The 27,004-nt window shown below is 41.0% G+C and overlaps 1 protein-coding gene across 2 annotated transcripts in view; it reads left to right on the forward strand.

The window, feature by feature from the left end:
* stum (stum, mechanosensory transduction mediator homolog) overlaps window positions 1-19,408 on the forward strand; it is a 74,708-nt gene extending 55,300 nt beyond the window's left edge. The window contains exons 2-4 of one of the 2 annotated variants that reach the window (XM_062972854.1): window positions 11,052-11,231; window positions 16,113-16,154; window positions 18,504-19,408. In XM_062972854.1, coding sequence (XP_062828924.1) covers window positions 11,052-11,231; window positions 16,113-16,132 — 200 coding nt within the window. In that variant the 3' untranslated portion in view covers window positions 16,133-16,154; window positions 18,504-19,408. The remainder of the gene's footprint in view (window positions 1-11,051; window positions 11,232-16,112; window positions 16,155-18,503) is intronic. The other variant, XM_008125928.3, reaches the window with a different exon arrangement.
* Window positions 19,409-27,004: the final 7,596 nt, after the last annotated feature.

Genomic DNA, 27,004 nt, shown 5'->3' on the forward strand with positions numbered 1-27,004 from the left:
CCTCTCGGCTCCGCTCTCCTCCCGGTTGGGGTTGATCCCTCCTTCCGGCTCCCCTCTTTCATCTGCGGCCGTTGCTGTAGCCCTCCTCGGTGCCTCCTCGCCTGGGCCAGCGATGTCTCGACGCGCCCCGCCAGCTGAATCCATCCGTGCAGTGTGTCAGGCTCATCACGGTGCACAGCCCAGGAGAGGATCTCCCGCCTGAGCCCCTCTTTGAAGAGTTCCACCTTTGTCACTGTAGACCATTCCGGCACCTTTTCGGCGAGGCATTGGAATTCCTCCGCATACTCAGATACCGACCTCTGCCCCTGGGAGACGGTCTTCAACTTCTCCCTCGCCCGGATTTGCTCCAATGGATCTCGGAAACGGGTCTCCAGGGCCCCCATAAAGCGTCGGACTGACCCCAGACATGGGTCGCGCCGCGCGTGCAGCTGAACGTACCAGCTAGCCGCTCTCCTCTTCAACACTGCACCAATGGCCCGGATCCGGCTGGATTCCGTTCTAAAAGTGTGAGCATTGTCCTCCATATAGCCCCTCACCGTGGTAAGGAAAAAATCCAGTTCAGAGGACTCTCCCCCAAACTCGATCCTTAGTTCCTCTCGTCTCGGTAGGGGTCCCTGTGGCGGCAATCCCCAATCCTCCGCCCGTCGCAAGCCCCCTTGCGGACCAGTGGGCCCCACTGCTGTTTTTCTTGGCCCTGTGCCATGCCCGGGTCTCAGCTGGGAGCGTAGCCGGGATTCTTGGAGGCTTTTCCCCTTCGTCGTCACTCTCCTCCACCCGCGTCAGGCTTGTTTGGGTCTTGGGCCGGGCGCCGGGCTCCTTTCGCATTTCCCTTCCCTTCGGTGCTGGGAGGTCTGCAAAGCCCTGGCTGCTTCCCACGCTCATGTCCCACATTGAGCCAGCCCGAAGTTCCCTTCCTCTCTCTGGCTCCGCCAAAAACGTCAGGCGCTCCATCGCCCTCGACATTACTGCCAGGGTGGTCTCCATCGCCGACATCCTCTCCTCCAGAAACACCATCCTTTGTGGGGCTGGGGAAGGTAAATCTTCCTCTCCTCCGGTGCTGTCTCCCTGCACCACTCCACGCCTCTGGGTTACCCCATTCGGCTGGGCATAAGCGGTGGATGACGCCAGGGCCGCCAGCTGGTGGAACTCAGCGTCCGGCTCGGGAGTGGCCCTTCCCGACCTTCCTACTCCTGCGCCCAAGAGCTCTTCATCCTCCACTTGCATGTTGCACCTCACCACTACAGCGGGATGGTGTCCGTATTCTTGGCTTAGTGTCAGCTCACTACAGCCGCTCCTGAATGAACACACGAGACTCTCTGTGAAATCACCAGAAACTTTACTGCAGGAAACATAAACATCAGAAAAGCCAAGAATGGGAGGCTCCGGCCAACCATCCTTTATATACCCTCCCCCTCATTTGAAAAGTCACTTCCCGCTCAGCAAAATTGTTGCCAATTGTGTACGCCACCCTGAGTCCCTTCGGGTGAGAAGGGCGGGATATAAATGTTGGAAATAAATAAATAAAATGAATAAATCTCTAAAATATACAAAAGTTAAAATATAATGAAAGTAATAAAGTGCATAGGCTGGGAATAAGGTGGAAGTAGAAGGACTCAGTCAAGTTGTAACCTAATTAGTCAAATAACCAAGTTTTTAGGTCTTTCCAGAAGGTGGCCAAGGTGGAGGCTAATCTAATTTCTCTCAGGAGGGAGTCCCAGAGCTGGGGGGCCACTACCGAAAAGGCCTTCTCCCTCGTCCCCACCAGGGGGGTCTGTCATGTTGGCTATCTGGCCTATCTTTCCTCAGGGCCGCAAGAACTCTGTTGCGCTTCTCCCTGGGTTGACGAGAGTGATTGCATCCTCTTGTCTTCCACACAACTTCAATGGTGTTCCCCCAGTCTAGCTCAACCATCCACTTAATTTTCCATCACATGGGTGGGCGATGTTGGCGATGTCTACTCCCATTTCAAGGAGACTAGCATACCTTTAAACTACTTCTTTCAATGAGATCTGCCCTGTCCTCTTTGAATCCCTCCTCTCAAGGAGTCCATCACACTTTTAAAACACTTCTCTTGAAGGGAACAGCCCCATCCTCTTTGAACCACTACTCTTGGGGGGGGGGAGTACACTTTTAAAGCACTTCTTTCAATGGGACCCACACCATCTTTAAACCACCAATGATCACAGAAGGAGAATCGTGGGGCATTAGCAGATTGCCCACACTGAAACATCAGAAAATGGAGTGTAAATGAACAAATCCAAGTCTTCCCATACTAAGGGAAAATACCTGTTTTTAAGCATTTCTATGTGCAGGGAGAGGAGTCGATTCCTGCCTGACCTTCAAATCCACTCATTTCCATACAGTGTGGAGATGGAATCCATGGGCAACCCACAGAACGGGTCATGCATCATTTGATGGGATTTGTGGGATTCCATCTTTGAAATATGTAGAAACTGAGAAAAACCTCCTCCTGATGAGGTCCCAGGATTGAAACTAGATTGCAATTGATATGTTTAACCTCTCATTCAGGAGATACTTGAGGTAGCAAGCCATCACTTGCTCTTCTACTTTAACAAGTTGCACTTAACTGGTGTTTGTTTTGGTTGCTGTGTGCCTTCAAATTGTTTCCAATGTATGACAACCCTAAGGGGAACATATCGTAGGTTTTTATGAATCTGGGAGTTTGTGCTTCTAGACTTCGGTATCATTTCCGTACCCTTTATATCTTGCTATAATGGTTTGGTTAGTCTGTCTGGAATTTTTTTAGAAAACTTTACAGATTGAAAATTATTTGCAAAGTTTTAGGTTAGGTGGAAATTGTGTGACCTTCCAAGATGCCGGTGAGCTCCACCTCTAACAACCTTAGCCACCTTGGGCAGTGGTAAGGAATGTTCAAAATTGTAGCCCTACAGCATTTGCAGGTCCCTGTGTTTTCCTCCCTGCTTCAACTGGTCCTTAAATAAAGTAATAGTATAACAATGAATAGCTTTAGAAAGCACAGTTTTAATATGTGCAAATCATCTAGAGGGATTATTTAAATGAATGGCTCCCATAGGAAATTTAATATTAAGTCATCTGCAGCTGGGAAGTGCAATTATCTTTCAGCTGTATGGATAAATTAGTATAGCAATTGCTGAATTTAAACTTAAATCTAAGTGTGAATAAAAGGATTAATAGAACTGGGATTGCTAGAAGTTTCTTGTTTGGGAAAGTGGTTTGCAGGTGAATAGCACTTAGAAACCCAGCCTTTCCGTCCACAAACTAAAGATGATATAAGGCGGGCAGAACATGGAAAAAATAACTTTTATCACAACTCCTAGAATCTCCTAGCCAACATGACCATACAGATTCTGGGAGTTCTATGCTCTGAATATATATTCAAACAGATTTTTTTAAAGAAAAAAAGAACCTGTCATTTTAAGATGAAAGGGTTCCTCTAAGCCCCAAAAAGCTGATGGCATCTTTAATAGTATACTTCTCTGATAATTCAGTCCAAGAATGCTGGATTTATTTGATGATGGTAGGGAGTCCTACCTCTGTATTCCTGTAAGAAACTCAAATATTACAAAATGCCATAGATCTCCCATTATCCCTCCTTCTGTGAAGAACTAATTCCAGTAAGTACTGACCTCATAACCTCTCTCAATGTTTTGGTGTGTGATGCACACAGCAACAAACACACACACATCACTATCTGGCATTATTGATTTTTTTCAAAAGGCAATGATGCTAGAAGTGACAGTTTGGCGATATGCTCTTAATAGCACAGCTACTTTTGTTTAGATATTCAAGTCTGCTCTTGAGTCTACTACTTAAGAATGCATAGATTTCCTTACAAATAAACACCCTGTCTGCTTTGTTCACTAATAAAAATGCACATACTTGGATATTCCAATCATTTTCTTAATACAATAGCACTTCTTTATTGTGAGCCACAAGCTCTGTGTGTGTGCATTTTCAAGTCACCTACCAATGTATGATGATCTCATGACTTTCATAGGGTTTTCTTAAGCAAAGAATACTCGGAGATGGTTTTACCAGTTCCTATTTCTGAAATATAGTCTATAGCACCTGGTATCCTTTACAGTCTCCCATCCAATTACTAAACAGGGCAGATACAGCTTAGCCTTGAAGGCCAGACAGGATCTAGTGCCTTTAGGGAATTTAGGCCATATGATACAGGCTTAGAATCATCAAATCATAGAGTTGGAAGAGACTTTGTGGGCCATCAAGTCCAATCCCCTGCCAAGAAGCAGGAAAATCACATTCAAAGCACCCCCGACAGATGGCCATCCAGTCTGTACTTAAAAGTTTCCAAAGAGGGAGCCTCCACCACACTCCGGGGCAGAAAGAATTCCACTGCTGAACAGCTCTCGCAGTGAGGAAGTTCTTCCTAATGTTCAGGTGGAATCTCCTTTCCTGTAGTTTGAAGCCATTGTTCTGCATCCTAGTCTCCAGGGCAGCAGAAAACAAGCTTGCTCCTTCCTCCTTATGATTTCCCCTCACATATTATACATGGCCATCATGTCAGTCTTCTTTTATGCAGGCTAAACATGCCCAGCTCTTTAAGCCGCTCCTCATAGGGCTTGTTCTCCAGACTCATTTTAGTCGCCCTCCTCTGGACCCATTCCAGCTTTTCAACATCTCCCTTCCATTGTGGTGCCCAGAATTGGACACGGTATTCTAGGTGTGGTCTGACCAAGGCAGAATAGAGGGGTAGTATGACTTCCCTGGATCTAGACACTAGATTCCTATTTTTACAGGCCAAAATCCCATTGGCTTTTTTTAGTTGGGGCATCACATTGTAGGCTCATGTTTAACTTGTTGTCCACGAGGACTCCAAGATCTTTTTCACACGTACTGCTGTCGAGCCAGGCATTGTCCTCTATTCTGTATCTTTGCATTTCATTTTTTCTGCCTAAGTGGAGCATCTTGCATTTGTCCCTATTGAAGTTCATTTTGTGAGTTTTGGCCCATCTCTCTAATTCCTAACAATAAACCTTAGAAACAGTTTTTAAAAGATGAAATGTAATTAGCACAGCAGTTGCACATCTGTGGCAAAATAAGAAAAGAAAATTAAAATGGGGAAAGCGTGCATGCACTGGTTAGTGCAAATTTTGGTAGGAGGTGAGGCTGTGCAATTCACTAGAATTCATATCAACAAAGTGCCAGCATGGTGCAAAGGGTTTCATTATCATTTGTTTCTGTAGGCTTAAATAATACAATTGCCATGAGACAACAGACTGGCAGATAAATTCTCCACATAGATCTTGTGAAATAAACACATCACCTCTTGATCTCTTGGACTATATGAAAAAAAAATACACAACAACAGACTTTTTAAAAAAATGCAGGATGAAATTCAGCTTAAGCAAATTAGTAATCTTTGGGGATACTATTAAGGTCAAGCCCTGCAAAATGTTAACAGAATTGTTTTTTCACGATGACATATTGTATCTGCTTTTAAGTAAATACTTGTAACATTGCTGCTTTCTGTCTCATTGATGTACCACAGTATTCTAGTGGGATGATAGCAATGAACTGTCAGAGTGATTAGTTTTTTTACTTTGCATCTTTGTTACGATTTCTTAAAATTTACTTCGCTCCTCTGGTGATTTTTCCCCCCTGTATTTACTGTTGCTGTGTCTAACCATTGTGGGCTGCTCTGAAAAACCTTTTACTGAGAAGAGGGGTATTTAAATCATGACTTCAAAATGGGTACTTTGAGATTATATAAATTATATGAAATGCACAGTAAAATAAGAATCTAAATAAGGATAAGATTCAAGAGCTTGGCTTTTTTTTTTAAGGGTACAGTATTTTTAGACATATACTCCACAGCTCGTGCTTGCAGGCTGTCTTTTACCTAATAGCTATTAATGGTATAAATGTATGCTTCCTGACAGTGGAATTAGTGTAAATCAGATGGCTGCACATGCGGCTTATGCATGACAGCCAAAGCTATGCAAGCCTTTGTTGAAAGGGTGTTAAATAATGACGAGGGAACAGATCAAAACTGTTAATTGTATAAAGTCGATTTCAAAACTTGATGCTATCCATGTGTTGTCATGGCCAGAATCATTGAGTTGCTGTGAGTTTTCTGGGCTGTATGACCATGTTCCAGAAGCATTCTCTCCTGATGTTTCACCCACATCTGTAAAAAAGAATGGTTTACCCCAAGGCAGCGTTCTAGCACCAACCTTATTTAATATCTTCACGAACGATCAGCCACAACCACCACTCACAAAGAGCTTTATATATGCTGATGACCTTGGCCTTACAACACAAGCAAAAGATTTTGAAACAGTTGAAAAGCAACTCATCAATGCCTTGAAAGATCTCTCCAGCTACTACAAAGAGAACCACCTGAAGCCTAACCCTGCCAAGACACAAGTGTGTGCTTTCCACCTACGTAACCGCGAAGCCAACAGGAAACTGAAAGTTACTTGGGAAGGCCAAGAGCTCGAACACTGTTTCCATCCTAAATACCTTGGTGTCACCTTAGATCGAACACTAACATACAGGAAACACTGCACGAACACCAAGCACAAAGTAGCTGCACGCAATAACATCCTGCGGAAACTGACTGGCACGCATGGGGAGCAGATCCACAAGTAATAAGAACATCAGCCCTGGCCTTGTCTTTCTCAACTGCAGAGTATGCCTGTCCTGTCTGGCACAAGTCTGCCCATGCAAAGCAGGTGGACATAGCACTGAATGAAACATGCAGAATCATCACAGGATGCCTTAAACCTACACCTGTTGATAAACTCTACAAGTTAGCTGGCATTGCCCCTCCTGACGTGCGACGGGAAGTTGCTGCTAACGGTGAGAGAGAAAAGGTCGAACATTGTGAAAGCCACCCACTGCATGGCTATCAGCCTCCTCCCACCAGACTCAAATCAAGGAAGGGCTTCATGAGAACCACCACGCCTCTTGATGTTCCTCCAGCAACAGCAAGGGTGTCCCTCTGGGCAGCTAAACCTGGCAATTCTAACTGGATGGCCCCCCAAGAGGGCCTTCCTCCCAGGGCAAACCAAGAATGGGCAACTTGGAAGTCCCTGAACAGACTCAGAAGTGGAGTGGGCAGATCTAAAGACAACTTGGCAAGGTGGCACTACCTGGAGGAATCCTCCACCTTGTGTGACTGTGGAGCAGAACAAACAACTTCGCATATGTATGCTTGCCCACAATGCCCTGCCTCATGCACAGAGGAGGAGTTGTTTAAAGCTACAGACAATGCGGTTGCTATTGCCCGCTTTTGGTCCAAAACTATTTAGTTGCTTGTGATTTCTTTTTCTTTTTTTAATTTCCATTATTTGAAATGTATTTGTTGTACAATGCTTTTGACACGAAATAAATAAATAACCCACATCTGTGGCAGGTACACTCAGAGGTTGTGAGGTATATTGGAAGACTAAGCAAGGGAGGTTTATATATCGGAAGGTCAAGGGTGGGAGAAGGAACTCTTTGTCTGTTGGAGGCCAGTGTGAATGTTGTAATTAATCACTTTGATTAGCCTTAATGACCTTGCAGATTCAAAGCCTGGCTGCTTCTTGCCTGAGGGAATCCTTTGTTGGGAGGTGTTAGCTGGCCCTGATTAATAGTAATAGTAATAATAATAATAACTTTAAAAAATAAAATAAAGTTATTATTAGTATTATTATTTATTATTATTTAATTTTTATACCCCATCTCCAACTCAGGGCGGCTTACAAGCGGGACCAGGCTCAGAGCATACAACAAAATTCACCAACTAAAGTGCAGTTGGAAGCATAATAACATATATCAATCACCATTAAAAACAACAAGGTATAAAAACAGTGTTAAAACTATATCAAACTGCTTCAACAACCAATATCCAGGAATTACAATGGGCATAATCAGACTGGAGAGGACTGGGTGTGGACTTGTGCAAATATTTATTTATTTATTTACAGTATTTATATTCCGCCCTTCTCACCTTGAAAGGGGACTCAGGGCAGATTACAATGAACACACATATGGCAAACATTCAATGTCAACAGACAAACAACATACAGTATAGACAGACACAGAGGCATTTGACATTTTTCCAGCTTCACTATTCCGGCCACAGGGGGAGCTGTTGCTTCACCGTCCACTAGTGGCTGTACTTCCTCATTCCTTTCCTCGTGTTTTGCTGGCAGTTTTATGGTTTTGTAAATTAGCTAAATTAGCCTCCCCACATAAAGCATACCTAAATTTCCCTACTTGACAGATGCAACTGTCTTTCAGGGCTGCATAGGTCAACAGCAAACCGGGCTATTTAATGGTCGGGGGCTTAACCCAACCCGGGCTTCGAACTCATGACCTCTCGGTCAGTAGTGATTTATTGCAGCTGGTTACTAGCCAGCTGCGCCACAGCCTGGCCCCTAGCGGACTGTAGGACCAGGGCCGGGGGTAAAATGCTAAGTATAACCTTATCAGGCTGGGCATTCATGTACAGAGAATAACAGTCATCAAATGCACACTGGAACAACCAGGTTTTCAAGACCACGTGGAAGGCGGGCAGAGTGGGTGCTAGCTTAACCTCCCTGGGGAGAGAGTTCCAGAGCCAGGGAGCCACCACTGAGAAGGCCCTCTCTCTCATCCTCACCAACAGTACTTGTGGCAGTGGCAGGAGCACGAGGAAGGCCTCCCCGACAGATTGTTTCTTGTCTGGAATTCCCCTGTTTTCTGAATATTGTTCTTTGTTTACTGTCCTGATTTTAGAGATTTTTTAATACTGGTAGTCACATTTTGTTCCTTTTCCATGCTATTCCATTTCCCATACTATCCATGTTGTGTACAGTAAGTAAATTGCATGTTGCCTCTTCGGCATATACAGATATGCTGCATGGTCTGTGTGTCTAATTTTAATATTTACATCTGTTCTTTATCATGATAAACTACCCTGGGACTTGCCTGGGCAATAATATGATGTTTCCAACATCAGAGAGGTTTCCAAACTCTACAACACAATATAAGATACAATTGTTAGATGGGGAAATGATGAAGACATGTTTGCAGATAGTCCTAGGCATATTCTACTTGCTTCGTAAAAGACTTGTTACATTAGGCAAGAACGTAACTCTTGCAAAATGGACCACTTCTTATTCCATGCTTTGATAGTGATAAATCCCAGGGAGATAACGGATACAGAGAAATGTTCCCACTGAAAAGAGATTCTCTACTTTCTCTCTCTCTCTCTCCCCCCCCCCCCCCCACTTCTGCCTCCCAACTTCAATACAGAGTTGCTTTCTATGGCCTCAGCAGTTACCACCCACTCTCTTGTTGTACTTCAAAACCGCTTCTTTAACTTGGAGAGGCTTTAGAAGGAGGTGGGAGTTGGAAATAGCAGCAGAAGCAGAAAAGAAGCAGGGAATATTTTGAGAAATATTAGAAAGCAATTCCATTTGAACATGCAATAGACTTGATTTTTTTAAAAGGAAGGTGATTATTACTTAAAGAGTGTTTCCTGGTATTTTAGTTTTTGGACGATGATGACGACGATGCCGTATATTTATAAACTTTCCTAACCCCCTTAGAAGCCTAGTGTTTTCTAACCGATTCAACCACAGACTGCTAGTGCATGATGCTCACTCAAAAGTATTCCCTCCTCTAACTGATTCTCTGTAGGATAATCCCCAGACCCTGAAAATATTGGTGGTTTGTCTGTTTTTTGAAATAAATATATCAAATTATAACAATTGAAATGGTAAAAAAATTAAAACTGTCTGCTAATGGCAGTGCAGAACCCACATTTGCAGAACATACGAAAAGCTTGGCCTCTCATTGAACATTGAGAAAAACAAAGTGCTCTTCAAGCAGGCACCAGCCAATCCCTCTGCAATGCCAGAAATACAGCTTAATGGTGTAACATTAGAAAATGTTGAACATTTCTGCTACCTTGGCAGCCATCTCTCCACAAAAGTCAACATTGGATTGGGACATCTATAGGGATACCAAGGTGCCTGTTTATAAAGTTATTGCCTGCAAAACTTGGACTGGCTACAGACGTTACACTCAACTCCTGGAATGATTCCATCATTGTTGCCTCTGAAAAATCCTTCAAATCTCATGGGAAGACAGGTGGACAAATGTCAGTGTGCTGAAAGAAGCAAAGACCACCAGCATTGAAGTGGTGCTCCTACGCCATCAATTCTGCTGAACTGGCCATGTCCGAATGCCTGATCACTGTCTCCTAAAGCAGTTACTATACTCCCAATTCAAGAACGAGAAACATAATGTTGGTGGACAGGAAAAAAGATTTAAAGATGGACTTAAAGCCTTAAAAACTATAGCATAGACATCAAGAACTGGGAAGCCATGGCCATTGAGCGCTCTAGCTGGAGGTCAGCTGTGACCAGCTGTGCTGCAGAATTCGAAGAGGCACAAATGGAGGGCTTAAGGGAGAAACGTGCCAAGAGGAAGGTGCTGCTTTCCACCTGGAAACCGATGTCCTCACTGGAAGAACATTTGGGTCAAGAATAGGACTCCACAGTCACCTACGTACCCACCGCCAAGACACTGCACTTGGAAGGCCATCATACTCGGACAATGAAGTATCACCTAAGTAAATAAGAACCCAAAGCAAAACCAAACCTATCTTATCATCTGAAAGGTGTGCGTGTTCCTTTTTTCAAAGAAGGACAGGGGAAGATGAAACAGGATTAGGATTTGCCCCTGCTTTCTTTCTTGTGTATTTCTGTTCATATGAGAATATTCATAGCAGTGTGCAGGAGTATGAAAGCTAATCTGTGTGAGTGATGGTAAGGATGGATGTGCCATGAAAGAACAAAAGCTAAATTGATGGGATTTTTCCTGCAGCCCTAGGATCCTGTGAACCATAATCTCTTTTCACATGCTTTTAAAATAGGTTGAAAGCACCTGCAAAACTTAAAAAACAAAAACAAATGGGTTGCTGATGGTATATTCATGTATTTCAAAAGAATTGTATGTCTGGTTTCTTTAGTCTGACCTGGGCTTTGTGTGACATGTGTATGAGCCTCTGTGTTCTTCTGAGGACCCTTTTATCTTCTTTTCCACAGGGACATTTGTGTCGGCCTTCACAGTGCTGTGCGGAGCCCGGACTGACCTTCCTGACAGACACGTCTGCTGTGTGTTTTGGTTGAATATTGCAGCTGCTCTGATTCAGATCCTCACAGCGATTGTGATGGTTGGCTGGATCATGAGTATATTTTGGGGAATGGACATGGTCATTCTTGCCAGTAAGTAGGCTATACTTTTTCTTTCTTGTTATTACAGGGATGCTGGGAAGTAGGTTATTGGCTACACTGAGGACACTTCCAGACAGAACGAAAATGCAGGTTTTAAATGGGGGTTAAAAAAATACCGGGATCTGACTGCAGGTCCACACACAGACCTGTTAATCCCATGATTGAGTCCCCTGCCATCCCCACAGGCTTCCTCTGTATCAGAACAAGATGGGGGGCATCTCCGTTGTGCGCTAGACCGTATATGCGATTATGCACACACACAAATATTTTAATATAAATATAAGCAGATTTATAAAAAATGAAAATTTTCTATCGGATTTCTCCTTTTCCCCAGTTCAAGCTCTGTTTAATATTATAAAGTTTAAAATAAAGAGTTTCTGATAGTTCTAATTGCTTTCCATCCATCATGCTTCCTTTAAATTGGCTGTGTGTCCGTTTCACAGTCCAATCAGCTGTTCAGCTCTTTTGGGCTTTTTAAAAGCATGCGTTCACTGGAGCAGTCCACATTTGGGGAGGGGGGAAGGAAATCATATGTGTTTTGCAAGTGCAGGGATATACAGTGATGCGAATACAAGCATTTTCTGGCTTGAATCAGGATAAAAGGGGGCCCTTTTACCTCGTGTTTTTCGTCCGTTGCAGTGAATTAGTGTGGATTTACTGCTAGCATCATGTAGTCACACACACACACACACACACACCCATTTAACCCAGTAAATGCCATGTTTCGGAGCGATGTAGATAGAGCCTGACTTGGACTCTGGAAACTTTGAGACTCCCCCCCCCCCTCTCTCTCTTTCTCTTTCTCTTTCTCAATTTTTCTAGATGTGTATGTGTGTGTAGTTTTTGTAGTGGTAGGATTTATTTGCAGGATGGTTTACTATTTGCTTCTCTTTCTCTTACACTGTTGTTTTTTCTTAATAAAGAATATGCAGTTCTGCCATTTTGCCCTTCAGCTAGGGTGCAACTTCATATAGCTGCTTAAAAAGATAGAACACTTTGTGTTCTATTGGTCTCATGATTGTATTCCTATGTTGACACTGAATTGGAGAGAGAGAAATCAACTATGATTTCTTACAAAGGGATTATCTGGTTTCCCCTTTAACTATTTGTTCTGACAGGACCATTTTACCTCTATCATGGGGATAACTAGGGAAAAGGGGCCTTTTAAGACACAGGTGGTATGTGATTTGAGTGTTGGACAAGGGTTGTATCTATACTGTAGAAATGATGAAGCTGACACTACTTTAGAAGTGCAGGTTTACAACGTTTTAGCTTTCTCTGCTGAAGAGTTCTCTAAACTACAAATCTCAGGATTCCATGGCATTGAGCCATGGCGGTTAAAGTTGTGTCAGACGGTTTTACTTCTACAGTGTAGATGTCCCCTGGGACTCTGGAAGAGCAGGACTAGAATCCCCACTCGACCATAGAAATCCACTGGATGACCTTGGGCAAGTCATGGTTCCTCAACTTTAGGGGAAAGCAGTGGTAAGCCTCCTCTGAATAAATCCAGCCAAACACACATTATGATAGAGTCAGCCAGAAGGCCCGTGACACTAACAATGTCTCTGCTTTCAAAGAAAATTCCCCTTACCTGGAATTCTGAAATCCAAAGTACTCAAAAATACAAAATTGCCCTCAGGGTAACAGACATATGGTAGTGACAACTTTGCTTTTTGATGGTTCAATGTACACAAACTTTGTTTCATGCTCAAAATATTTTATAACATTACATTTGGGCTATGTATTTAAGGTGTATTTGAAGCATACATGAATTTTATGTTTAGATTTGGGCCCAGTTTGAAAATATCTCAATATATATGCATAGACATATACATGTATTCCAAAACCTTAAAAAATCCAAAATTCCAAACCCTTCTGGCCCAAAGCATTTCAGATAAGGGATAGTCAACCTGTAATAACAAAGTAAATGGGACAGTTTAAATGTGAAGGTTGCTTCCAGTTTATTAATGAAGACGTCAACCCTCTCTGTAAGCTTCACACTAGACTACTTAACAGCAAAATCTTGTTATATCTTCACTTATGTCTCTCCCATTGAGTTTAGTGGGATTTACTTTCAGGTTAGTCAATAAAGAAATGCAATCAAGAATAGTATCTGCAGCACTACTTGGCGAGAAAGATGAATATTGCAGTTAATGTTCGAATGCATAAAGGCACCAGCAAAGCACTTCATAGTGCACTAAGTTCTTGTTTTTCTAACTGGCTCTGAAGCAGTAACCTTTTGTGTGAATTTATTATCTTGACCAGTGAAGTGATCTGAGTTGTTTGAAATAAGACAGAAGCTTAGTACAGTAAAATAAACATAATAACAAGCACTATTTATATCTTTTGTACATTGTATACATATGTGGTCTGCATGAAAAAAGGGGAAAGGGAGGAATTTTTAAAACATGCAAAATTTATCAATTGAGAAGAAATCAGGTTGCTGTAGCTGGTGTTGTAGAATTAAACCCTTGGAAAAGGCCCAAAAAGCTTTAAAAGCTTGTGATTTGTATTTTACACTTTTTGTTTGGCCCAGTAAAAGTATTACTACAGGTTTTACTATGAGAGAAGAAATTTCCCTATCCACTTTCTCTACACCATGTATAATAATACTGTAGTGATTTTAGCTAGGTCCACAGTTAGAAAGGTCTGTGCCAGGTGAGCATCTGTTAAACCAGATCATTCAGGAAATAAAAACACACCAGGTTGAAGATAAGCTAAAAAGGTTTATTACAATTCAGCCAAAAAGAATGCAAACACAAGCAATTTGATTCAAAAGGTACAAACACGCATTCACAGAGAAATACAAGACATCTTATACAGTTTCCACTCCTTCCCCTAATTGGATGAAAAAGAGGCAGGCTAGGATCTGCGGCTGGATTGTCCAGGGGTTCCCCTGACATCACAGCCCACAGAAGTTTTCCAGGGCAGGAAGAACAGCATCTGGGGATTAGCTAGTTCAAGGAACCAATCCATTGCAGAGATGCGCCCTGAGATGGCACAGTTCATGAGGAATCAGTGGTGTGGAAATGTAGATGTGTCTCTGATTAACTCAAGTGTCCAATTCTGTGTGAGACAAAGGTGCATTACCCAAAAGATAAAGGTGCTGATCTTAGACAACAAAAGACTTGGCTGCCAGCATAGGAAGCTAATGAATACACATCTCCTAAACCCTCTCTTCCACAGGAGCAGCAGACTCTCCGCCTCAAGTTAAATGGACAAACATCCTGTGCTTATTTCATTGGAAAAAATCATCTATCTACATAGATACACAATGGGTCTGATAGTTATCTGGCTTGGGAAATGGCTGGAGGGATCTTGACCATGATCCTCTTTCTGAAGGAATTATGCAAATAGGGTCATAGAGAAGTGGCTGCCTTCAAGTTATATTTTGATACATATATTTTGAAAAATGCTTATACATTCTATATAAAGAATTGATACAGTACACAGTATAAGAAAGATACAAATTACACCAAAATCATTAAATTGATACATTTTATTAAAGGGTTAGAATTGATAGTGTTTGCAGGGTATAGCTGTTGCTAAGCCCGTTCTGGAACCTCTAAAGCAGTGGTTCTCAATCTGTGGGTCCAGAGGTATTTTGGCTTATAATTCCCAGAAATTCCATCCAGTTTAACAGCTGTTAGGATTTTTGGGAGTTGAAGACCAAAACATCTGAGGACTCACAGGTTGAGAACCATTGCTCTAAAGCTTTGGATGTCTGGAAAAGATTTTAATAAAAAGAACAAATTATATTATTTGCTTAATGTCTTTCGGTGAACTATAAATCTTTCAGGGGGGCAGTACCGTGGCTCAATAGCATAATTGCATTAGCCTTTATCAGTTCCCACTTACTCATCATTTTTCTAAACTAAAAAAATCCCAAACAGTATTCACTTCTGATATACTGGAAGTGCTCCAATTTCCTGTTGTGGTTGATGTAATCTAAAAGCATTTCTAGCTCTACCATATCATTTCTGAAAAGCGACAAATGGAACAGTGTCCAGAAAGAGAGTGAGATAGAGAGATTTTGTGTTAGTTGGATAATAAGCTGCACAGGGTTCAAGTCATTAAGATATATCCAAATTTCAGGGCTGAAAATGTGTTCAGACATTTTAAAAAGTTGTGTGCTGCAGTGTCTTATGCTATTGGTTGCTTATTTATCACCTTTCTAAATGAACCCTGAAAATGTAAGTCACCCATGTTCTTGGAATGGCCCCAGATATATAACATTGTCCAACCTTGAATCTTGTAATGCCTTTAAGAGTGATTTATTTTTGCACAAGTCCCCTTTGATTATACTCAGTGTCCACAGTTGCACTGGATTAGGCTACATTCACAAATTTAGTTCTGTTAATAGAGGTTTATAGAAGTTAACGGCGCTCCATGCAGTCATGCCGGCCACAAGAACTTGGAGGTGTCTGTGGACAACGCTGGCTCTTCGACTTAGAAATGGACATGGGCACCAACCCCCAGAGTCAGACACAACTAGACTTAATGTCAGGGGGAAACCTTTTTTGCCACATCTTCTGTGCATTTGATTGTAATTTATTGATGAGGAATTGTGAGATCTATAGTCCAACACATCTGAAGGACAACAGAAGGACATAAAGAAGCTCTAAATGCTATGAGGTCTAAATTTATATATGTACAATTTAAGAATTTAGAAAAAAAGGTATTTCAAAAATTGTGATATAATTTAATAAATTTGGAAAAATGCCTTCACTTTTACTTACGCATTCTTTAACTCGAGAGGTGCTACTCTATTACTTACCTACCACTTCACTTCACTTACATAGTTTTCGACTCCCGATTACTGTTGTGCTTTGAATACTTCTGATAGTTGTGTCTTTCCTTTTCTCTTTTCATGTTTCTTTCATGTTTTCTAAATCATCAACACAGTTTCACAAGGTATGTTTTTTTCTCAATTCCCTTTACTCTTCTCTGATGAAAATCTTAATGTTGCTTTTTCTAAGAAAATATGTTTCAGCAATCTGGGGTTGCATGATCTACATGTTTGCGTCAATCTGTAAACAGAATTTTGCTTTGAAATCTTGCTTCCATACTCAGCTTATGAAATGCAGTTGAATTTAGTTATATTTTCTTCCTGATGGCAATCCAAATGTATTTGGTTGTTTCCTTCTAAAAACATAGTCTGAAGGCCCTTTTACACATGTATTATAATGCAGTTTGAAGCCATCTTGAGGTCAGGGTGCCCACAAAGCATATGGTGACCCCAATGTGCACTGCAATACACATCCAGCCAGAACAGTAAAAAAAAATGACCAGAAATTCCAGAATAAGCCATAAAACCTGCTGAAGCTGATCAGTGTATCTCCTATGCAGAGCAGGAAGCTGAGATCAAAATGTAGAAGCAGCTTCAGAGCAACAAATGTTCAGCAACCTAACATTTTCTCAGGTTGGTTAATTGTTGTTACTTTAAAAATAACTTCTAGTGTAATCTATGTACTTATTTATAAATCAACCTCACGTATAAATGGAGAGCAGGTTTTGGAGCCAAAATTCTGATGCTGGTGTATTTTGCTGTTTCCATAATTTTGCATATTCAATTCTAGCTGCTGTCATCATGTAAAGAAAAATCATTTCCTGTTGTTTTAATACTTGTTTGTTTAACAATTCCAATTTTTAAAAAATCTGGTTTTAGTGGAATTTTAATTTTTAAAATAGTTCCAATATCTCCATGTAAATTTGTCCAGAATTTTTTTGCTCTTGGGAAAGTGAGGTGGCTTCTTTTGTGATAAGAGTTAAGATATGTTGTCGAAGGCTTTCATAGCCGGGATCACAGGGTTGTTGTATGTCTTTCGGGCTGTGTGGCCATGTTCCAGAAGTATTCTCTCCTGACGTTTCGCCCACATCTATGGCAGGCATCCTCAGAGGTTGTGAGGTATGGATAAACTAAGTAATGTGGACAACTTCAACAGAAAGGAGGAAACCATGAAAATGAACAAAAACTGGCTACCAGTATTACAAAACTCTAAAATCAAAACAGTAGATGGGAACCAACACTCTGAGGGCTAATGAGTGAACAAAGGATGCCCCCAGGCAAGAGACAAAAACATTTCCAATGCTAATTAGGGTGATTAACTGAAACATTAATGCTGGCTTCCCAGTGACAAAGGACTCTTGCCACACCCTGGACTCTCCACAGATATATATTCTTTCCTTTCCTTACTTAGTTTATCCATACCTCACAACCTCTGAGGATGCCTGCCATAGATGTGGGCGAAACGTCAGGAGAGAATACTTCTGGAACATGGCCACACAGCCCAAAAGACATACAACAACCCAGAGTTAAGATACTTCCATTGATTCATGGATAAGCCAACTAAGGTTTCTTAGGTTGATTTTTAACTAAAATTCTTTTATGAATATATATATATAGGGATTTTTGACTTGCTTCTAATGTCTTAGTAAGTGGTCTTACATACATGGTCTTACAGTAATGTTGTAAACAATACAGCCACACTTCTATATTTATTAGTTTAACATTTATGATTTTATTATTCACAGATTTGGTTAATACCCTAACTTATTGAAGAGCTATATATTTTATATTTTTATACATATTTTAGCTGTTCAGTGTGTTATTTATGATACTTGACTGATTTATATGTTTTAGCCAAAGTGTTTAATTTGTTTATTTTTAACTGTCTGTTTTAATGTTTTATTGTGTTATTGCACATGGCATTGAATGTTTGCCATTTTTTCAGCCTTTGGAAACTGCCATGAGTCCCTTAGGGGAGAGAGGGTGGGTTAAAATAAAGAAGAGGAGGAGGAGGAGGATGATGATGAGGATGATTATCATCATCATCATCATCATCATCATCATCATCATATGTTATCACTAGCATTTATACAGTTGTAGAGTATGCATAATTCTACTTGAATTTACCATCTCAATCTCACCCACCTACCTCCCTAAGGTCTTCCAGGGTTCTGAGAGAAGACCTTGGAAATATTGCTTTTTGAACTAAAGTTACTAGAACCCTAGACTGGCCAAGCTGGCTGGAGGATTATGGAGAATATATTCCAACATAAGAACTCTTTTAAGCTCTGGATCTCATAAGATATTTTTGACTTGGGTACTTGGAACAAAATACTGTGCTGCATTTCCTCTTCCCACTCTTGTAGGACACAAAGAGTACATGTTGTCCTATGATGCTGTTTTGGCACCAGTAGAGCATAAAGATAACTTCCTGTTTGTTTCCTTCTTTTCCCTGTATCTTCCTTTCTACTCAGCGGAACGGAGATGCCGAGCAGCAGAGAATGACCTTCACTGATCACTCTGGCAGCCAACTACACTTTGGCAGATGAATTTTTGGACTGGCGCAGCCACCCCCTTGGCCTGATGGGCAAGCCATTTCAAAAGCGGGAGGAAGCCATTGGCTAGACGGGCATCGAGGAGGATGGTGCTGGAGCAGACATCAGCAGAAGGGGACCTGCTAGTTAGAGATGTTGCTGTTTTCTCCACCCACGGGGTGGGGAACACTCAGAAACATTTCACTCCTTTGTGACTTGCTGAGAAAACAGCCCTACTGTGAATAGCAAAGGAGGAGAGAAAATATTTATAGATATGTGTACAAGATGTAAACACTTTGATGGGATAACATGTTTCCCAAGAGACAATATTTGACTATTTTCTGGGTGCAGAAGAGAAGGCTTCAAATGTGGCCTTCCTTGCTCTGTGTGTTTTGTATGTGTGGTTTTTAACAGTAATCTTTGACAATTGGATTTCTGTAGCCATCATGAGATTTTGCTTGCTGTTTTCATATATCCTTTGTCTTTGTTAAGGTTATTTAGGTTCAGCTCTTTATATGTTCTTTCTCTGTCATCTCCCAGCCTTCTGAATGCTGAAAAGAAATTTTGATATGTCGCTTGCTTGCAAACAAGAAGCTGGTTCTTGCCAAGATGCATAATCACTCTATGCTTTTAGGGGTGGGAATGTAAGGGGAAAGTTTTAAAAGATTATAATAAGGGGGCTTCAGTTTTGTTGTAGTTCATGAAGAGTGGGGAAAGGAAGATTTCCCACTGAAGCTTCTGAACAAAGTGTGCTGCTAAATGTTACTGTACTTTTGGAAATGTGTATATACAACAGATTGTATTTTGTAGCCTGTATGCAGTAAAGCTGTGACCTCTTGTCTACATTCCTAGCTTATATGCCTACATGCTTAGCTGGAAACACAATGAATCAATATTCCCAGGGTGTGTGTACATAAGGCCAAGGGTCAAATCAAGGAAATCTATCCTGCATCTTAACATTCATTTAGTAGCTTCTCTTAATCCAAAATGGGTATGCTCCATCGTAAGGGGACATCTTGTGCTAAACTGATGGCCAACTGGGTCCTGCTCCAGTTTATGGAAGAACCTGAAAAACTCACTCTTTCAACCAGGGTAGCCATCTGAACAAGGGAATGCTGAGAAAACACACCTTAAAGGATGCTATCTTCATTCAACCACATTAAATATGGCCTGAATGAAAAGGAAAGAATTCAGCCAAGGCTATAAAAGCTTTCTAATCCCACTGGTTCTTGTAAAAAAGATTTAAATATGTGTGCAGCTTTCCCAGTAGAATTCATGCAAATTTTAAAGTACTATATTCTCATTTGGTTGGATTGTGCCCTTGCTATTTTTAAAGCAGTATGTATATACATATTAATTCACTTTAGGATCAGCGATATTTGGAGTATGTTCTTTTACATTTCTGTGCATGTTTTTTAAGAACAAAATCGCCCACATTTTAGAATAACAATGGAATGGGTTTGATTGCTAGGTGCTCTTGAATCTTTTTCCTTAAATAGTACTGAGGATTATGAAGAAAAGCACCCAGTTGTCCTTGTCTTTCCTTTACTTCGTGGGTGTAAAAAGAGAGTTACGCCGGTTATGTTTCTAAGAAAACTTTTGCAGTGTCCTTTCATGCTAACTGGGCAAGATCTGAATCGGTGGCAGTACAACCAGTTATTTTAAAACAATTTGTTTCCAGGAAGATGGCATAGAAATGTAAACTTTGCTGAATATATACAAGATGTTATTCATTATGCACTAAACAATACTGGCCTTAATGCTTTTTAAAAGTCACTTATTTAGAGGGTTGTTTCATTCAATTCCAAAATATTTGGTGAGCTGGTCATGATTGGGTAAGTAGAGCCTAATGGACCAAATAATGCTCTGATTTGGCAATCAAGCCATAGGAAAACATAGATCATTGAGGCTTGAAAAATAATTAACATCCCCAAATGGCAGCACTTCATAGGTAGGTATGAAATGAGAATTTGAATTCCTACGCAGATGCAAAATTAAGGGGCCCTGGTGATTATACATTCTTGAAATATGAAACTCTGAAATACTCTTTTTATTCCCTACTTCCCTACGCATACCGTAGTAGCGTGATCTGGTATATGTTAAGATAAGTGGAGAAGATCCAATGTGGTGCACTGGTTGGGGTGTCTCTCCAGAGAAATAACGTGATAGGTATCATCATTCGGGTCCACTGTTTGGTCCTGTAGCTTGAAATAATTTTGTAAAGAAATGTATATTCCTCCTTTTAAATGTTGACCTTTTGCAATTTCTCAGTGTTTTGGTATGATCTTTTTTAAAAGTTGTACAGCTAATAGAGCAGTTGAATAGCATGTTCTGGTATTGCAGTGGCTGGAAAACTTTGTCAGAGATCCTTTGTACACCTTCACTGCTTGCTCAGCCAAAAATCTTTGCCAGGTAACCAACTTTAGCCACGATGGAAATGCTTCAATCTTCCCTTCTAACAGCATGCACTCCCTTGGCAACTACTGCAGACCCATCTAATCAGCACTTATTCCAACATTTGTCTGCAGATGACATAAAACCCAGGCATTTGCTACAGATGGAGAGTTAGCAGAAACAAGCTGAAATAGTCTTTGTAGGTGGTGTTCTGTTTATTGGTTTCCTGTTGGCAATGGAGAACGAAACTCATGAGCACTGGACTAGAAATCTGGAGACCAGGATTCAAACCTTGTTTGGCCATGGAAACCCATGGGGTGGCCATAGTCAAGAAGCTATCTTGTTCTCAAAAAGGAAGCAAAGATAAACTCTCCCGGAACAATTATTTTCAACTAATCCATGTGATAGCATTTCCATAATAGGGGTGATATGGATTTTTATTCCTGATGAGGATCAAATAAGCAGCAAGAACTACTGTACTAGTGAACAAGAGTTATACTACCGAGTAAGATGTAAATTTAAAAATAGCATCTTCCAATTCTTAGAGCCGTCCTGGAAGAGAAAATTAGTTGGCTGCTTGCCCCCTTAGAGATTTCTAATGTGGTGGATTCTTTTTTAAAAAAGTATTTTGGAGAAGCACACAAAAACAGAAAAACAAAGTACTGAAAACAGAACACAAGCAAACTTTTTAGAATTAAAGCAATCCCAATTTCCAGAAGCCTACATAGTATATGCAAAAGGACAACACAGATGCCACCGTTTAGGTCAGGCACCCTCAAACTCTGGCCCTCCAGCTGTTTGTGCCCCAACCCTCAGAATTCCTGACCATTGAACAAGCTGACTAGGGCTTCTGGGAATCAGAGGCAAAAACAGCTGGAGGGCCACCGTTTGAGGGTGCTTGTTTGAGGTGCGAAATGATCATGCTTTTAACCAGACCTGGTACTTCCTCCATTGTCTTCAAGTTTTATTCCCCCCCCCCCCAAAAAAAAAACTAATGACTGTGTTCCCTTGCAGAGTATTGTTTTTAGAATCTAGGTGCTTTTAATCTTTGAACACCAGGGTGCAAGGAACTATTTATTTATTTATTTATTTATTTACGACACTTCTACCCCACCTTTCTCAACCCCAGAGGGGACTCAAGGCGGCTTTACAACATGGGCAACATTTCAATGCCTTTAAAAACAGTGTACAATAAAACAACCATTTAAATTAGAATAATAAGATACCATTAAAACAATGGAAAGCATTTAACTCAATACAAACAGAGTAATTCACATGGTTCATAAGCATAGTGTGGGCTTTGCTAGTCATCAGTTGCATATCTTTCATATCTATTATGTGCAGATCTCCAAAGGCATGGTCAAAAAGTCATGTCTTCACTTTTTTATGGAAGGTCAGGAGGGAGGGGGCTGATCTACTCTCCCTGGGGAGGGAGTTCCACAGCCGAAGGGCCACCACCGAGAAGGCCCTGTCTCTCGTCCCCGCCAATCATGCGTGCGATGAAGGCAGGACCAAGATCAGTGCCTCCCTGGATGATCTTAGACTCCGAGATGGTTCATAGAGAGAGATACATTCGAACAGGTAAGCTGGGCCAAAACCATTTAGGGCTTTATAGGGTAAAGCCAGCACTTTGAATTGTGCTCAGTAGCAGACTAGCAGCCAGTGGAGCTGGCGCAACGGGGCCGGGGGGGGGGGGGGGGGCGTTGTATGCTCCCTGTACACACCTCCGGTTAGCAATCTGGCTGCTGCCCGTTGGACCAGTTGAAGCTTCCAAACAGTCTTCAAAGGCAACCCCACATAGAGTGTGTTGCAGTAATCTATTTGTGATGTAAACAGAGCATGGACTACTGTAGCCAAGTCAGACTTCCTAAGGTATGGGCACAACTGGCGCACCAGTTTTAATTGTGCAAAAGCTCTCCTGGCCATCGCCAGAACCTGAGAAACTATTGATACGAATGCAGTTGTGCGAGGATTGGAGCATATTTTTCTGAGGATGGGGGAGTTGGGCAGCAAAACTTCTGCATATTGAATATTGCTGCAATTTTGACCCAGCTTTGGTGGTGCTGAGAATGCAATAAAAAATCATACCATATTAAGTTTTTGTAGTAGTCTGAGAGCTTCAGAGGGCTTTCTGGGCTGAAAATTTGAGCTCTCGTGGTGCTAAGTGGCCAGCAGACCATACCATGCTCACCATATTAACTGCACGTATTTTGAAATCAACGTGTTTAGCTGGTCAGATTTTTGGTTTAAGAACACACAAGAAGCAAGCATGCTGTTACTGGAGGCATAATGTCCCAGGTTGCTGTCTTGTTGAGTATATTACAGCATTTACCTTAATGTGCACCTTTTTTGGCTAAATGGCCCTGCCAAAATTGGGATGTGCATTAGATTTGCGTAATGCGGTAAAGGGCCTCCCAATTTGCCACAAGTTACCTTGGCTTGCCGGATTCGGATAAATACGGTAGTTCAGAATGGACAAATGGATTGTAACTCCCATCATTTTTCACAATTGGTTATGCAGGCTAGGGCTGATGGGAGTGGTAACCCAGGAACTTTTAGCTACAAATTGTTTTCATTGCTGTTTGGTGCTGAAAGTACAACTTCTGGGATGACCCAAGTGGCACAGAAGTACAGAGCGTGCCTGCCTTCTGAGGGTTTTCGAGGAGCTCCTTCGATCACGTCATGCGTGTGCTAGCAAGAGCAAGCAGTGTTAGTCAGAGGACAGTTGCTATGGAAATCTAAAACTCTTAAGGATTGCCTTGTGTCTTCCTAGACTCCATCTTTTTAATTATGCTTGTGTGTTGGCTGCTTTTGTTGCTTCAGCAGCGTCGGCAAAGATAGCATCTTACACAGTACAAATGGAGTTGGGGACATATAATTTGCATGCAAATGTGATTGTTTTATTGTATTGAGTTTTCTTTTAAAAACTGATTGTATTAATTCAACAGCTTGATTGAAGCACAAAAGGAGCTGAGAGTCTATGGGACAATTTAAGCAAATGCATGTTGGATTTTGCCTGTCAGACTGAATTTGAGTGTCCAATCCATTTTAATTAGCGATGGCCCTATTTGAATAATATCCTAGAAATGAAAAAGAAACAGACTAGAGTGAGATTTCCTTTATAGTTCCTAAAAGTAATAGCCCTGTCACTTTTTGAATACTGGTTGCGTAATCTTACTAAAGGACTATTAGTACTTTTCAAAGTTGATGCTAGGAATAAGTCTATTTATATACTGGTTGAGACCGTATTTAATTATCAATTGATGCAAGTGAATTTTTTAATCATGTCAGAAGCAACTTGAGAACATATTGCAAGTTGCTTCTGGTGTTAGAAAATTGGCCATCTACAGAGACGTTGCCCAGGGGACGCCTGGATGTGTTACCATCCTGCTGGGAGGCCTTTCTCACGTCCTAGCAAGCTAGAGCTAACAGACAGGAGCTCACCACATCTCGCTGATCTGAACCGGCAACCTTCAGGTCAGCAGTCCAACTGGCACAAAGGTTTAACCCATTGCACCACTGTGGCTCCTATGCAGGTGAATGACCCAAGCAGAATAATTTTAGGATAATTCTAAAATAGCTGTATTGAGACTCCGGTTAAATTATTACTAGGTGCTGGAACACAAAAACAAGGGATGATAGAGCCCCACCTTACTGTCACACATTTTCACACCTTATTCTCACACATTTCTTTTTATACACTCTGTGAATAAAGTCATACTGTGTAGATGCAACCTTAGATACATTGTCAAGAAAAATAATAAATCCCCGTAACATATTCAATTTCAGGACCAATGGGGGTTTTTTTCTTGGGGGGGGGGGGAAGTATTAATAGAAAAATGCAGAAAAAATCCATTTTTGGTGCTGAAAATTACATATTTTGCTCAAAGTGCATTTTTCAGCACCAAAATGTTGTTTTCTGTTCAAAAATGTTTTGTACAAATTAATTTCATTCTATATGCAGACGAAAAAAAGGATAGAAGCACAGAAAATGCTAATAATCTTGCCCAATATAGAACAACATGCAAGAATGAAGTAAGTAAAGATTGACTTTCATACAGAAGGTGACTTCTCAAATTAAAGAGCTGTCGCTACCTTGAAGGGTCTGTACATGATTTGAACCACTAGAAAAACTTCTGAAAGTCACTCTTGATGCATAGAAAGCATCATACATTCACATAGCTGAGACCTGTGTACAATACTCTAATCAGGAATGCTTGAAAAGAGTTTAAGGGGATGTTAGCTGAGTGTTTGGAACTGATGGATAGAAGAAATCAGTGATTGAAGGTACTCCACTTTCAAATAAAAGGAAAGATCTTAGTTGGCAAAGTTCAAGTTTCACTGTATGGGGGGGATGCTTTTTGAATGCTGTTCTATTGCGGCATCTCCTTTAGACAAGAAATCTATAAATGCCATCTTTTCCTTTTTTGTGTCTATGCTCAAGGCGAGAATATTAATACACTACTGCCCACTTCTCTAAATAATTCAAGAAGGTATGTTTAATGCCAGTGTTCATTCTAGTTCTCCGGTAAGTCTTTGGAAGCCAATCAACGTGATTTGGTGGTTCATTATATGAACTCCATTAGTACCTACAAATATATTTATTAAAGTCTATCATTATAATGCCTTTTATCAAATTACAGAATAAACCTTTTCTGGGTCAGGCAGTAGGTCCATCTAATCCAGTAGAAGCATATAAACCTGCTTCATAGAAACCAGGCTATTTTTCTATCAATATTAATCTTAATCAATATTAATATTATTAAGTAGAGTCATCACACTGGCAACGAAGATCCACATAGTTAAAGCAATGGTATTCCCCGTAGTAACCTATGGATGCAAGAGCTGGACCATAAGGAAGACTGAGTGAAGGAAGGTGCATTTGAACTGTGGTGTTGGAAGAAAATCCTGAGAGTGCCGTGGACCGCAAGAAGATCCAACCAGTCCAGGAAATAATGCCTGACTGCTCACTGGAGGGAAGGATATTAGAGGCAAAGATGAAGTACTTTGGGCACATAATGAGAAGACAGGAAAGCTTGGAGAAGAGAATGATGCTGGGGGAAATGGAAGGAAAAAGAAAGAGGGGCCGACCAAGGGCAAGGTGGATGGATGGTCTCCTTGAAGTGACTGGCTTGACCTTGAAGGAGCTGGGGATGGCAAGGCCAGCAGGGAGCTCTGGTGTGGATTGGCCCATGAGGTCATGAAGAGTCATAAGTGACTGAACAAATAATAACAATATTTGCTTTATTAATCGGAAAGTCTCCGATAGTTATATTTTCTCTCTTTAAAAAAATTCTCCACTTTTCTTTTTCAAAATACTTTTTTAATTGAGTTACAATAGAACCCTCCAAAAAGTCAAGCCTTGGGAAATACCAGTAACTTTCTTCAGTTCTCTGAAACTGGATAGTCCTTTCACTGGGAAGTTGGTAAGCATGATAAATTTTGGGATTACTATACATTGAATGATACTTTGAATGAAAACTAACCATATAGGGATTCGTTGGGGGAACTGAGAATCTCTGATTTGGAAAATTTAAGTAAGAGGGGCCATAAAGCACTTCCAAATATTTAATATGGTTCAGAATGAAGAATGTCCGTGAAATATTTAGAAAAGATATGAAATGGAGTAATGAATCTTTAATAGGGCAAAGAGGTTTAAATAGATAAAATAGTTAGGTTTCAGAGCCAGCATGGTATAAATTGAGCATTCCTTATTTGGAAATCTGAAATACTCCAGAACTGTCAATGTGGATGTTTGAGATTTGCTATTTTAAAATTCAATGTACACAATTATTTTCATGATAAAAATGTATACATTTACCTTCAAGTTATGTTTATATATGAAACATAAATGAATTTCATGTTTAGACTTGGGTCCCAAATCCAAGATACCTCATTATGTATACACAAACATTCCAGTAAGTCCACAATTCTTGTTCAGTGCTTCTTCCAGGAACTGGAGTCCAGTAGGCCTCAGAGGGGCTTCTGCTGGATGAGTCCCTTTGTTAGTTTAAGTCCCACAGATGGGCAACAGTATCCCTCCAGAC

This window comes from Anolis carolinensis, chromosome 1, assembly GCF_035594765.1.
Source record: "Anolis carolinensis isolate JA03-04 chromosome 1, rAnoCar3.1.pri, whole genome shotgun sequence".
In the NCBI taxonomy this organism is placed as follows: domain Eukaryota; kingdom Metazoa; phylum Chordata; class Lepidosauria; order Squamata; family Dactyloidae; genus Anolis; species Anolis carolinensis.